Source organism: Natator depressus, chromosome 2 (assembly GCF_965152275.1).
Source record: "Natator depressus isolate rNatDep1 chromosome 2, rNatDep2.hap1, whole genome shotgun sequence".
Classification (NCBI taxonomy): Eukaryota; Metazoa; Chordata; order Testudines; family Cheloniidae; genus Natator; species Natator depressus.
Genome location: NC_134235.1, coordinates 165,503,629 through 165,517,599, shown reverse-complemented (window position 1 = coordinate 165,517,599; position 13,971 = coordinate 165,503,629). Strand labels below are relative to the sequence as shown.

The following is a 13,971-nucleotide window of genomic DNA, read 5'->3' as shown; positions in this document are numbered from 1 at the left end:
TGGGGAAGCAAAGTGGCTGAGAGATGCAGGAAAGATACATTTCTTCTCTATCTGTTTGACAAGCATTGTTTTCCCACAACAGCAAGTGCTCATGGCTGAGAGCCCCCCCCCCCCCTTAACTTTCATCAAAGAGCAGCAGAAACTGAGCACATCCACAGGAAACCAGCCCAATCTTGGCTAAACACTCCTTCCAAACAGGTTAATGACATGAGCTCCTACGTGCGTGCGTTCAGTAGTCACCGGATCCTGATAGTTTTATTGCCTTCGGGGCCTCTCGCTTGGTATGTCTGTGTCCTCGTAACCTACAGCCACATGACGAAAATTAAACAAGGGGTTTTGTGTTTTTCCCCCCTCCTTCATTGCTCTGGAGCTATTAGGTCAGCTGCTTCTGTGTCAAGAGGTTTCCCCCCCCCCCTCCTTTTTACATTTATATCTTTATTGAACGTCAAGAAAAAGGAGAGTTACTGCTGACAAACAAAAGGAGAGAGAGGGAAAAACACCAGCCCATCATCGTCCGTTTCCCCTCTGCTCACTCCCACGCCTGGTTTTCAAGCAGGCTGGGGGCAGAGCGGAAAAAATAAAAGCATGATTGCAACTTTAAAGAGAAAAATTAATAAAGCGGGGGGGAGAGGGGGGAACAGACCTGCATGGGGGCGAGAGGGGCAGGGGGTCCGAACTACCAATGACAGGATGCTTCTCCAACCCTCCCGCTCAGATAATAGCTAACCTGGGGTTAAAGATTAATAGGCAAGCCAAGCAGGGTATAAAGGGCCGGGCTTGGGCTCGCCCGGGAGTCACCTGCCTCTGCAGCCCGCGCCACTGGGTGCAGCGGGCCTGGCTCCTCACCACCATGACCTGCAGAAGGGCTCTGATCTGCGGCTGCTGGCTGCTGCTCCTCGGCCCACGCCTCGCCTCCGGGGCCGCCCTCCAGCCGCTGCACTGTGCCCCGTGCACGGCGGAGAAGCTGGCGCTGTGCCCGCCGGTGGCTGCCGGCTGCCCGGAGAGGGCCCATCAGCCGGGCTGTGGCTGCTGCCAGACCTGTGCCCTCCAGCTGGGGGAGGCCTGCGGGGTGTACACAGCGCGCTGTGGTCAGGGGCTCAGCTGCCAGGTGCGGCCAGGGGAGCTCAGACCCCTGTATGCCCTGACCCATGGGCAAGGGGCATGCCTGCCAACAGCAGATGCAGAAGGGATGCGGATGGCAGAGGCTGCAGGTATATCTGTTGGATCATATTAGAGAAGTTCTGTATTAAAATCACAAATGAGTTTGATTCCCCAGAGTTTAAATTCCAGGGTATTACTAATTAAGAGGTCTCTTGGTTTTTGGTACTGTTTCTCTCCCTCTGTGTGTGAAACTGGCAAGCTGCTAATTGCTTTAGTACATTCTAAGACAGAGTCTGTTCTCAAAGCAATTCACACAGAGAGAGACTCAAAGCAATACTCTGTAACACCAGAAACAGCACCCAGAGACTCCCCGCCCTTTTGTTGTATTAACAATTGTGATTAAAATAGAGATAGAGGATGTGTGTGGATGGATGCTTGGTGTGGATAATAACTGAATGATCAGGGAGGTGCCAGCCTAAGAATCCAGTGTCCATCGGCTGAAGAAGGCATCAAGTGGAAATAACCAGAGGGACCCCCCCACCCCCGGAGGGCAGACTGGAATCCACCCAACAGCCTTAAGAATGGGAGAACCAAAGAACAAGATAACATCTGGCAGCACGGAGCCGTCAGGAATGTGCCATCTGCTGATTGATTCAGCAACAGCATGATGAAGCAATTCCCATAGACTGGCATAGGAAGAAATTCCTATAAAAACGGACTCTAGAAAGTGAGAACTTTGGGGTCTGATTCTGCAAACCAACTTCCAGGAGCATCAGATGAGCATCTGACAAGGCCCTGCTCCCTCCTCATGTCCAGGCCACCTGGCCAGTGGCTTGGCATGAGCAACTCTAAGGCTGGTAACTATGATAACAACCTTGCAGAACCTGTGTGTGTGTGTGTGTGTGTATGAATGAATGTGTGAATAAATATGAGATTGAATGGAATGTTATAGCTATAACTAATGGCTTACTATGATTCTTTCTATATTCACAATAAATGTGGTATTTTGCCTTTTCCCCTTTAATAAGATCCTGCTGGTTTTTATTTTATTGGTATAACATATCCATACTGTGTCTCCCTACATATACTGCAGGTGTTATGCCAGCCTTCTTATGGCAGGTGCTATACAGAACTCAAGCCTATCCGCTGTTGATAAAACTGTGGGAACAGGGTGCATGGAATAAGCAGTGATAGAAGGAGAGCAGGGGTGCTGCTGATGGAAACCATAGATTTGGTGTTTGTCATTACTACTTCAAATCAGGGGAGTGAGGCAGCACCCCTAGTTCCAGCACCACTGAAGGAGGGGGCATTGACAATGATCCGCTCTGGTTGAGCTGGTTGGAAAATTGAGAAAAATAAAAAATGTAGATGCGAAACGGGGGTGGGGGAAGAATCGGCAATTTTTTCTAGCAAAATTTTCCCACTCTCCCTGAGACACATCAGACACGCTATCAAGGTGAGAAGGCAGGACAAGGGAGAAACCAAAACATAGGTTGTGCAAGAGTCAGAATCCGCTATACCTCCTTGGAAAGGGATTCAGAGGAATCTATTGATTTTTGCTTGTTTAGTGTTAAATGGTCATAGCTGACCAGGTCAGAAGCGCATGGAAAAACTTGATTTGAACCATAACAAATGGTTAGATGGTAGTGGATATAAAATTTTTGCACTGAGGGCAAAACTACTTACAGTTGCTCAAGTGTTACAAGGAGAGATGCATTTGGATAGTATTGCAGAATTTCAGCAATTTTTGTGATTGAAATCCTGGTGATTTTACACTCTTCTCCCCCCGCCCCCAGTTTGCCCAAAATATTATCACAGGAAAAGTACTTAGTGCTATTTTTTTCAGTTGTTTTTTTACTGTTTAAGACCCTGATCCAATAAGATACTTAAGCATGTGCCTAACTTTAACCATATGAGTAGTCTCAATTAGTGTTAACAGACTCTGTTGATTTCAGTGGAACTGTTCACGTTCTTAAAGTTAGGTACAGGTACCTTGCTGAATCAGGGCCTGAGTGCTTCATTGTTTGGGCTAGTCCCTGTTTATTTGATCTACTGCATGTTGGCCAGATCTGTTGCCTATCTGTATGAATTATTTCGTTGACGTGTTAGCTAGGCCCTGGAACTCACTGAAACATATCATGAATACATGTTTGGGGCCATCCCTTCCAAAATTGAAAACCGCACCTCCTCACACTACTGAAGGCTCCAAATTGGTTACAATTTCGATTTGAGTGTCCTGTAGTTTAGCCCACCACCTGCACTGCATACCACAGTTGGGTGAGATCATTCGTTTCTAGTTTGCATCCTAAATGGTAACAAAATAATTGGCTCATGAAAGACTCTCTGCCATATTTGTGCTGACACAAATTTATGACAGGAGTTTATTTTCCTGTGATACACAAGTAAAGTTTAACTCCTGTGTGAGCTACTAGAATTAACGGGCTTTTCTTAGACTCATTTGATTGGTTTGGTCAAATAAATGCAGAAGATGACTGTATCCTAGATTATTACCTTAATGGTACTGTTGTTCCCATATAGACTCTCTGGAACCTGAGGATGCACCTCCAGAAATTACTGAAATAGCACAGGATCAGCGGTTCAACTATCAACTGTTTCCCATTGGCCAGGACAAGTCTCTGCCTTGGAACGCCATCAGTGCTTATGAAAACATGAAAGCAAAGAGGATCACCGAACTAAAGAAATGGAAGGAGCAGGTGGGTTCTCCTACAAGCTTTCAAGTAGCATTTTATTAATAAACTTTTGATTTGCAATTCAGAATGAAATGTTCATATGAGACTCGTGGCTCCATTGACTTCACATTATTTTGTGCAACCAGCCAACAGCCCTTTTCCTTTGGAATGTCTTGATCAGGTGCTTAAGTGATAGATATCTTTTGCATTTACTTCTAATTTGCCTATCACTTAAGCCCCTACACAGAGGTAAATTTTATCCCATGATAAATACCTGATTATGTCATAGCTCTCCAGTGCCCAGAAAGTCCAGACACTGATAATGAGATACTAGCTAAAACCACATATATTTGCCTATTTACGATCACAATAAAATAGTATTAAACAGGTGCACATAAAACATTTAGGAAGGCTGATAATAATGATTCATTTCTACATTTGACACTGCCAGACTACTAAAATTCAGCGTGGTGTGTATATCAGTAATTTAAAGCACCACTTGAGGGCACCAAAGAATAGAAGTTCGGAGGCGTCATCCAGAGTATTTGTATAATGTGGATGGAGCTAAACTAGATAGAGAGGTAGTATGGACCCAATCCTGCAACCCTTACAGTAGTAGTCCTTACTTGTACAGGCCCCAGTTCAAAGGAGCACAGAAGCACATGCTTAGTCTGCTGCTATTCAGGACAGCATTTAAGCACATGCTTAGCTTTAAGCATTCTGTTTAAGTCCCATTGACTTCAGAGCTTAAAGTTAAGCTTTATGTTTGTTTTCTTAAGTGCTTTCCTGAATTGGGGCCAGAAGTGCTTACATGAGGGTTCCATTGTGTGAAGTTTTTCAGGATCACACACTAAGGTTATTTTTGTTTTGCTAAAGTAAAAATATTAGTTTGATCATAGCACCCCTATTTACCATTATTCAACATAAAACATGTAGGCTATTGTTCAGTTCTTTGTTCGTACAGTTATGCTTTTTATTTTTTAAACAACAGTGAGAATTACGGAGAGTATGTTACCCTCAATTTTACACTTTCTGGATTTTGTTGTTATTACGGATGTGACATGATCCTTTGCTATAAAATTACTGTCCAGTACATTTTAAGGATTGGTTGACAGCCAGGTCCAATTGTTTAACTGTATTATAATTATTTGCAAAAATAAATACCAGAAAAGAATTGTTAAGTTAGAATAATTGAAAATGTAACATTTTATTATGTTTTGTGCATGTATCAGGAATAATGATTCATTTGACTGAATTTGCAATCTACTCCTGCGATGTCAATACAGTACATACAGAGGGCAACAAACATTATGGTATACATTTTTGCAAAAAGTCTATTCTGTATACATTAAAAATAACACAGGAAACGTACATGCCTGAAAAATGTAAAGCCAGATCCTCAGACCCTTCTTTGAAATCAACAGGGCTATCCTGATTTATACCAGCTGATGATATGGCCAATAGTGTCTAACCATTAACATGATTATTTAGTAAGGGGAATGCATGGGAATTTAGGAACATAAATCCTCATGTTTGGGGGCAGAAAATAACCCTAATGACTAAAAGACAAAGGGCTAAATCCCCTTGAATATTCCATTTTGGTTCCTAGTGACACAAATGGAAACAGCAGGCAATATATCCAAAGGAAGAATTCAGGCCCAAATTGCAGCTTCATCTCTTAGTTGACTTTATGCTGATTTTTATAGATTTTTTTTTTTAAGTCAGCATTTATATTACATATATAAATATTCTTTCAGGGACCTTGCCAGAAAGATCTCTACAGGGCACTGGATAAATTAGCTAAAGCTCAACAGAGAACTGGAGAAGACCTATACAAATTCTATTTACCAAACTGCAACAAGAATGGATTTTATCACAGCAAACAGGTACTTTCGTTTTTATTGCCCACTCACACTACTGTGACTCGTGGTCAGTTACAGCCACCTTTCCATTACAATCACCCATCCCCAAACTCAGAGTTTTCAGTGGCTATATGAATTGATCGTGAAAATAAGAATATTGAGTTTTCAGATTTGGAGCAAATTGGGTTTCTTTTCTTTTTTCTCTTTATATGTGATCTTAATGCTCTGATTGGCAGAAAAGGAGGCTGAAGTCCTCTTTTTATACATAAAACAGATGCAGTACTGAGCCCTTCCAAAGTACTTTAACCTCCTGCCTATCCTTAAACAAGTTCCAACTCTGTGCTCCTAATCCGTTATGGCATTAGTAACCGATCTACATTCACAATATGCTTTGTAGTCAGCATGGTGATTGTGTAATAAGGGCTACATAGAAGGAAGGAAATCTATGCACTGTGGGTGACATTAGGCCCCAGGGACATCAGGTCAGGATTCTATCCTCCATATTTTGAGATGAGATTATTCTTCTAAGAACAGAACACAAAATACAGCTGTATACATTGAAGATATTACTGTTCAGATTCATAAAAAGTAAAAAGAAAAAGGAGTACTTGTGGCACCTTAGAGACTAACAAATTTTTGTACTCCTCATTCTTTTTGCTGATACAGACTAACACGGCTACCACTCTGAAACCTATAAACAGAATAGTTAATCTGAAGAAGCTATTATGAGATGTATTACAAATGAATATTAAGAACAATCTACAAACTTTGGCTATTATATCAGGTTCACAGAAGTCTTGTATGCATGACCATGTACATGGGTTAAGTTCCTCCCCTTTTTAGAAGAATCACAACACTATATTCAGATAATAAGAGTCCAGATTAAATCTAACGTGGAAGGAATTCAGACTTTAGGCTAAACTCCATCCATACCTGCTTAGTCCATATCTGCCTTTTCATGGCTAAGACTAGCATGAATCTCCAAATTCTGGATGATCTGTCATGATTTAATATAACCTTGAAAAACTGTCAAAAAAATTTACCAGTCCATTCGAGGTCCCTTAAATTTACACAACGCCCACAGTCTCCACTCTTTGCATTCCTGATTTCATCGTTCCCTCACACCCCCACAACCCAATCCCCCCCTCTTGCTCTATTCTAACACACAGTGACATGCGGTTGTCTTAGGCGCACCATCTGAAATCAACGTCCAAACTCCCACTTACTTCAGTGGAGTGAGAATCAAGCCCCTGCATCAATGTTCTTACTCCCAGCTTCTACACTCTACCTTCCCTCCCCCTCCCACAGGAGAAATGTATGACTGTCCGTTGGGAAGTCAGCAAGCCGAATTTTGCAAACTGCTTTAAATACCAGTAGGCTGCAAGATTGCACCCAGCATAGTTCAATTGGGGTCACAGGCCCAGTTGCTATATGGTTTCTAAAACCTAAGCCATGAGTGAGGAGGGTGAAAGGTTCTGTAAGAATAGGGTGTGATAATACAAAAAGTCTGTGCAGTGCAGCTTCCTGTTTTCTAGTTCTTGCGATTTCCAAATACTTATGCATTTAGTTTCATCGTGTCATTTTTTCCCCGCCCCAATCATCCTAGTGTGAAACTTCGCTGGCTGGAGAGCCTGCTGGATGTTGGTGTGTCTATCCAAGGAGTGGGAAAAGAATTCCTGGATCTCCTGAGTTGAAAGGCGACCCTGAATGCCAACAGTATCTCAGCTCACAAGAATAAGACCAAACACATGACAGCATTTCCATTTGCTCATATGAAGACTGTTGCAGGGCCTGATCCTGCCATCATTTATGCCCAATTCACCAAGGTACTTAAATATGTGTCAACTTTAAGCGTATGAGCAGACCCACTGTTGGTAGTGCTCACTCCCACAAGGCATACCATTGAATTCAGCGGGACTAGTCACACATGTCTAAGTGATTGCAGAATTGGGCCCCATAACCTGAATATTATATATATATATTTTAATGAACTGCTTTTGTACTCGACAGATGCCATGGTATGTAAACCCACTGAATTATTTATTTCACAGTAAATTTATTTTTTGTGTCTGTGTTGTTAATTTATATTCTCAAACACTTCATAACTTTATATGTAAATACATAATATTATTGCTCTTAAAGATATGCATTTTTCTATTTCTAGAAGAGCACTGCTAGTTAAACTTCAGTTGGAATAATACTAAATATCAGAGGGAAATGGCATGTAAAACTTGCATTTTGTATTATGTATTTATAGATTGCAGCTGTAAAGCTGAATTTTTTAGAAAAAAGCTGTTAGAAAAGAACAGGGTTAGGAACTTATTAAAAACACATTTCGTTTGTATAGCATGTTGCTTTTGCACCTCTGTTTCAATGTCAATCTGTTTTGTTTTTTGCCTTTTAAGGAATATTGACTCTGGAATATATAGTGAAACACTGACAGGAGAATATTAGTTTATATTTTCCAAACATATGCACTGGATATATTGTAAAAATAACAGGAAATATTGTACAACCTTTAACAGGTAAATTGTTCACATGCTGACATTGTCATGTTATTTAAGATGAGCTATTAAATAATTTCCTTTGGACACTGCTGGCTTGTTGCTTTCAGAGATATACTGTACTGTAACTCTAAGCTGTAGAGTCAGAATGGAATCCTTTCAGTGGAGCAGGAGTGAAACTGCAGTCTGCTCTCAGCAGACAAGCATGGTGGGCAGTATAGTTGGAGGCAGGTATCAGCTTGCAAAGAGGTCACAGGCCCCTTGTGCTGTTTGCTGGCATGTGATGAAAGCAGCAAGCCTCAAGAGGGAGTAGGATACAGGGGGAAAAAAAATCACTCCTTAAGGATTCCACCCTCACCCCCGGGGAAGCAAAAAAGGTTCTCAATAAGGAGGGTGGGTAATTGCTCTCTTTCCTCCCTATCCTTGTCATTGCCCAGACAATGAAAGAAGCTCAGAATATTTGCCCCACCCCAGGGGACTTTTTCCAGATTAGATGTATCCTGCAGTCCAATCTTGTCTTTTCCTAAAGTTCTGTCTCCTTAAGGGAAATCCATTTTTCTTGTTGGGTTTTTCTTTCTCTCTTTTTCAATATCTTCTTGTACCTTTGGCCTGAGCGAACTGAAAGCCCATAATGTAAGTTATTATAAAACTTCCTGGATAGGACAGCTGGATACATTCCCTGACCAAAGCATGCAGCGAGGCAGCGTGAGTGTGTTTGAGACAATACAGGGACCTGCAGGAGTGACAGTGAAATGCTTCCTGCACCGAATGTCATGCTCCCGTTCTGCAGCTCCATGGCTTGTGGGAGCAGCACTTCCCACCCCCTGAGTGAATGGTGCAGTGAGATCCGGTTTCAATCTACTTTATCCACTGCCAAAAGTGGAAGGGGAACCATGCAAATCTACTTTCCACTTAGAAACAGGCTAGAGAGGAGACGATAACCTTGTCTCAAGACCCAACGGTAGAGGAGCTCAGCATAAAATCCTCTGCAGTTCCTTGGAAAAGGCTTTAGGTTTGATGGGGGGTGGAGAAGCTGGCTTAACAGGAAATCTTATTTGTTTTGCCTTATAGACTTTGCACTTGCCAGGCGTTAGCTAGATTGATCGCTGCCCCAGGAGTAGAGTCAATGCAGAGATGGAGAATATGCTGCTTGCATCTCCCCTGTTTTGCTGCTGCTCCAGGCCAAGAAAGACTCTATGCCAGCCCTGGGGCTGCCCTAACTTGTGCCTTCTGCTGCCATAGCTTTGCTGGGTTTGCAGCGGCAGGGAATCACAGGCACCCAAGTCTGCTCCAGCCAGACCGCCTCTCAGCCATGCCCCACCCCGAAGTGGCTTGGCTTTAGTACAGCAGTGAATTTCCCCCCACTCTTGTTTTAATCCCCAAAGTCCAGTGCAACTACAAGTCTCCTCCTAATACTGGGCTCTGCTAAGTGTTAGGCAATGTTGCCTGTGCATCACTTACCTGGAGGGGTATCGGCAGCTGTGTCTCATAGTAGACTTTGGAGGGGTAGCAAAGTGGAGGGACCGAAAGATCAACAGCATCAGCTCTGCTTCGCTTCCACAATAGAAGTGTCCGCTGCAAAGTTTGTTTGTGCAGGGAGCAGAGCTCTCTCTGGGGCTGGTCCAAGACGCCAGCAAGAACTAAGGACTAACTCAAATCTCACCACTTTCCTTTCCTAGAGCAAAATGCACTCCTTGGACCCTGTTTTCACTAATAAAAACTCCGAACACATCAGACAAACATCAAACCCACACACAACTTTCCACCGGGGGAGTGGACTGGGGAAGGAACCACAGGTAACAGAGGCTAGTCACGTTGCTGAAGGCACACACAGACCATGGTAATGGGCATGGTATAAGAACCTAAACAGAAGCTCATAGAAAAATAGATGAAGGCTGCTTCCTCCTGAAAAGTCAGCTGGAGAGGTACCCACAGATGACGAAGCCTCTGCCCTTTAAGAGGACAGCCCCATTTCTGACCTGAATGATAAATTTGGAGTTCACTGCTGTCCCCAATCTCACAATCATCAATGATCCCTCTCCCCCCCCCCCCCGCAAAATTAATGAGTTGTGGCTGGGAGCAGAGGTGTACCATGGCCCAGCAGCACTGTGGCGGGGGGTGGATTTTTTTTGTAAGGAATTTTATAAATTTTTAATTAAAAATGTTGGGGTGGAAAAAGGACATTAAAAAGGAAGTTTCTTTCCCTCACCAGGCCTTTGACTCTTTGCTGGCTTGTAAAAAATTGGCCACAACAGTGCCAGTAAATTTCATAACCACAACTAGAACACCCTAGTCCATGCACATTAAGAGGACTATACCAAGAGCTTGCGCTTCTGAAAACACATGCTGCTAACTTCCGTAAGTGCATGAGAATGAGCCAACAAACCTTGCAAAGCAGTCAGCAGCCCTGCTTAACCACACCCTAGTTTACAAGTTCTTCAAAGGCCCAGAACCGTTTATAAACTGAAAAGTTGCCCTCTGAGCTCTTTCATATTTCAATTAGAGCTTCAGGAACTGGGTGAAGGGTTGCTTGCTCAGTCAAAATGCACCTAGAGTAGGCTGGGGGCAGGTCTACACTACAAACTTGCATTGGAGTAGCTGCACTGGAGCATCAAATGAAGATGCTCTAAGCAGAGAGGAGACAGCTCGCCCATTGGGCTTAATAACGCCACCTCCGTGAGAGGTGGTAGCCATGGGTGTGGGTATCAAAGGCCGGGGGAGGCTGAGCCACCACAAACCATCGTGCATGGCCCCACTCACACTCCTCCCTCAGGCCTCCTCCTGCTTCCCAGCGCTCTGTGGCTCTTCCTCTGTGGCTGGACTAGTGCCGGGGGGGGGGAGGTGGACCAGCCTGCGGCCAGGGACTCTGGACAGCTGGAGCCAACGCTTGCACCACCCACCCACCTGGCGCTCTGGGACTAGAGGCTGCACCTTCCACCCGTCCACCACTCTGGGGCTGGTGGCCATGCCGCCCGCCTGGTGCGCTGCGAGAAGCTCTCTCACCAACATAGCACTGTCTACCCAGGAGGCTAAGGTCGATATAACTACATTGCTCAGGGGCATGCATTTTTACATCCCTGAGGGACGTAGTTATACCAAAGTGCATAGCGTAGACCTGACCTTACTGAAACGAGGTGGGTAAGGTAGCTTTTATTGCATCAGGGTCTGTAGGCGAGAGAGAGAGCGAGCGAGAGAGAGAGGGAGAGATTCTGAGCTTACACAGCTCTTCTTTCAGTCTGGGAAACGTACTCACTGTCACAGCTAACTATAAGGTGAAATAGATTGTTTAGCCTAAGTAGTAAATACATAGTTCAAGGGACCATTCAAGGTGACGTGGCCATAGGCGCTGACTTCTATTTTTCCCTGGAGGTGCTCCAGCTGTGCTCCTCCCCAAGGCCCTGCCCCACCCACTCTGCCTCTTCCCCCAAGGCCCTGTCCATGCTAAGCCTCTTCCCACCCTTGCTTTGTCCCACCACCCTTGCTCCACCTCTTCCCACCACCCCCACTCCACCCCCCTCCCGCAAAGCCCCCACCAGCAGCTCACTACTTTGTGTCCTCCCACAAGTGCCTCCCGCAGCCGCCAAACATCTGATTGGGGGGGGGGGGCCTCCAAATAGCTGTGGCTGCTGGAGGCTGAGCACCCATTATTTTTTTTCTGTGGGTGCTCCAGCCCCGGAGCACCCATGGAGTCAGCACCTATGGAAGTAGGCCCATTAACATCCCTCTAGTCATAGCGGGGGAAGAAAGGGCAAGGGAAAAAAAGGCAGTATGAGGGTGGCGGGGTGTAAGTGGGTTACATATTGCTGTAATAAGCCAGAAATCCAGTGTCTCTATTCAGCCCATGATTTTTAGTATCTAACAAAGTGATGAATTCAAGCTCCGAGGCTCATCTTTTGAAGGTGTGCAGGTTTCCTTTGAGAATGAGGACTGAGAGGTCAGATATAGAGTGATCACTTTGTAAAAAGTGTTCATCCACAGGTGATATGGTGTTTTTGTCTTTTATCACTTTCCTGGGTGAGTTCATTCACGAGCATCGTGATTGTCCAGTTTCAACCACATCGTTGTTGTTAGGGGCCATTAGCGCACTGGAGGAGATACACCACATGTTGTGATAGGTATGTGAGGACCCATGGATCTTGAAAGGTGTGTCATGGGGGGGTGCTGATCATTGTAGTAGAGGAGATATGTCTTCAGATTTTGCATCTGTTGCTCTGCAGGGTCCGTTGCTGCTTTGAGCTGGTGTTTAGTGGTCTATGGGGACGTTGTTTCTTATGATGAGCTTGACAAGGCAGGAGGTGTGTCTGTGAAGGCCTGACGAACGAGTTCAGGAAAGGTTTCTCTCAGGATGTGGTTCCCATCGAGTATGGGTTGTAACTGTTTAATAATACCCTGTATAGGTTCCAGTGTGGAGTGGTAGGTGACAACGGGGGAGCGGGTTTGATTTCCGTATTGAAGCAGGTTTTCTTGGGGTAGTTGGGTGGCCTGTTGCATGAGGCAATGTACTTCTGTGGTGGACTGTCCTTGTCTGGTGAAGGCGGTTTGGAGCGTGTTAAGAGATATAGCCCGGACTTTCTCCTCGGAGTGTAGTCCGTGGTACATGAGTGACTGGCTGGAGATATTAGCTTGCTTGGTATGGATTTAAGGCTTATTACAACAATCTATAACCCACTAACAATCCCTGCCCCCTCCAAGCTGCCTTTATTCCCCCTTCAGTCCTTCCTCCCCCACCATGACTGGAGGGGTGGGAAGGAGCCTGGGGCACTGGAACCTTTGTACAAACTGGGGGGGCGGGGTGCCAAGGCCAAAGCTGCTGGGTTGCCTGGGTGCTGACGGGGTGGGCCGAGTCTGATGGGAACCTTTTGGAAAAGAAGGCGTCTACACAGGAAGGTTGGTCTCCACCTAAACTAAACAGAGCCAGACGGCTGGCATGTACCATTAAAAAGGTCATAGAGGAGTTTTTAAACGAAGGGCTGGGGGAAAGCCGACAGATGCAGATGAGCACCTGGTTCAGAGGGGAGGATCTATTAATGGGGATTCTCTATATCCTAGTAAGGAGGAAAGGCTGGCAGATGATAAATTACGGCAGTATGTGATAAGAAACATCACATGAAAAGGATTTCCATTCAGTTGCATCACATGAAGGAAGACTGCTAAAAAGTGACTAACTTTGTAAGTACTTATATACAAATGCTAGAATTCTAAATACTAAGATGGGTGAACTTGAATGCCTGGTATTAAATGGGGATATTGATATAATAGGTATCAGGAATCTTGGTGGAATTATGATAATCAGTGGGACACAGGAATACCAGGATACAAGATCTATAAGAATGACAGACTAGGTTGTGCTGGTCGGGGAGTGGTACTACATGTGAAAGAAAGCGTAGAGTCAAATGTAGTAAAAAAACTTAAGTGAACAAAATTGTGCCATAGAATCTCTATGGTTAGAAATTCCATGCTTGAATAATAAGAATATAGCAATAGGGATTTACTGATGATCACCTGACCAGGATGTTGATGGTGACTGTGAAATGCTCAGGGAGATTAGAGAGGCTATAAAAATAATAAAACCTCAATAATAATGGGGGATTTCAACTATCCCCATGTTAACTGGGTACATTTCACCTCAGGATAAAAGAGATAAAATTTCTTGACACCATTAATAACTGTTTCTTGGAGCAGCTAGTCCTGGAACCCACAAGAGGAGAGGCAATGCTTGATTTAGTCCAAAGTGGAGCACAGGATCTGGTCCAAGAGATGAATTTAGCTAAACTGCTTGGTAATAAACACCATAATATAAGTACATTTAACATC

The 13,971-nt window shown here is 44.4% G+C and overlaps 1 protein-coding gene across 1 annotated transcript; it reads left to right on the top strand.

Moving 5' to 3' along the window:
- Positions 1-817: 817 nt before the first annotated feature.
- On the top strand, positions 818-8,193 carry IGFBP1 (insulin like growth factor binding protein 1). The gene is made up of 4 exons (XM_074945262.1): positions 818-1,211; positions 3,640-3,815; positions 5,549-5,677; positions 7,260-8,193. Exons 1-4 carry the CDS (start codon positions 851-853, stop codon positions 7,389-7,391), a joined length of 798 nt encoding a protein of 265 aa, XP_074801363.1. The 5' UTR covers positions 818-850; the 3' UTR covers positions 7,392-8,193.
- The last annotated feature ends 5,778 nt before the right edge of the window (positions 8,194-13,971 follow it).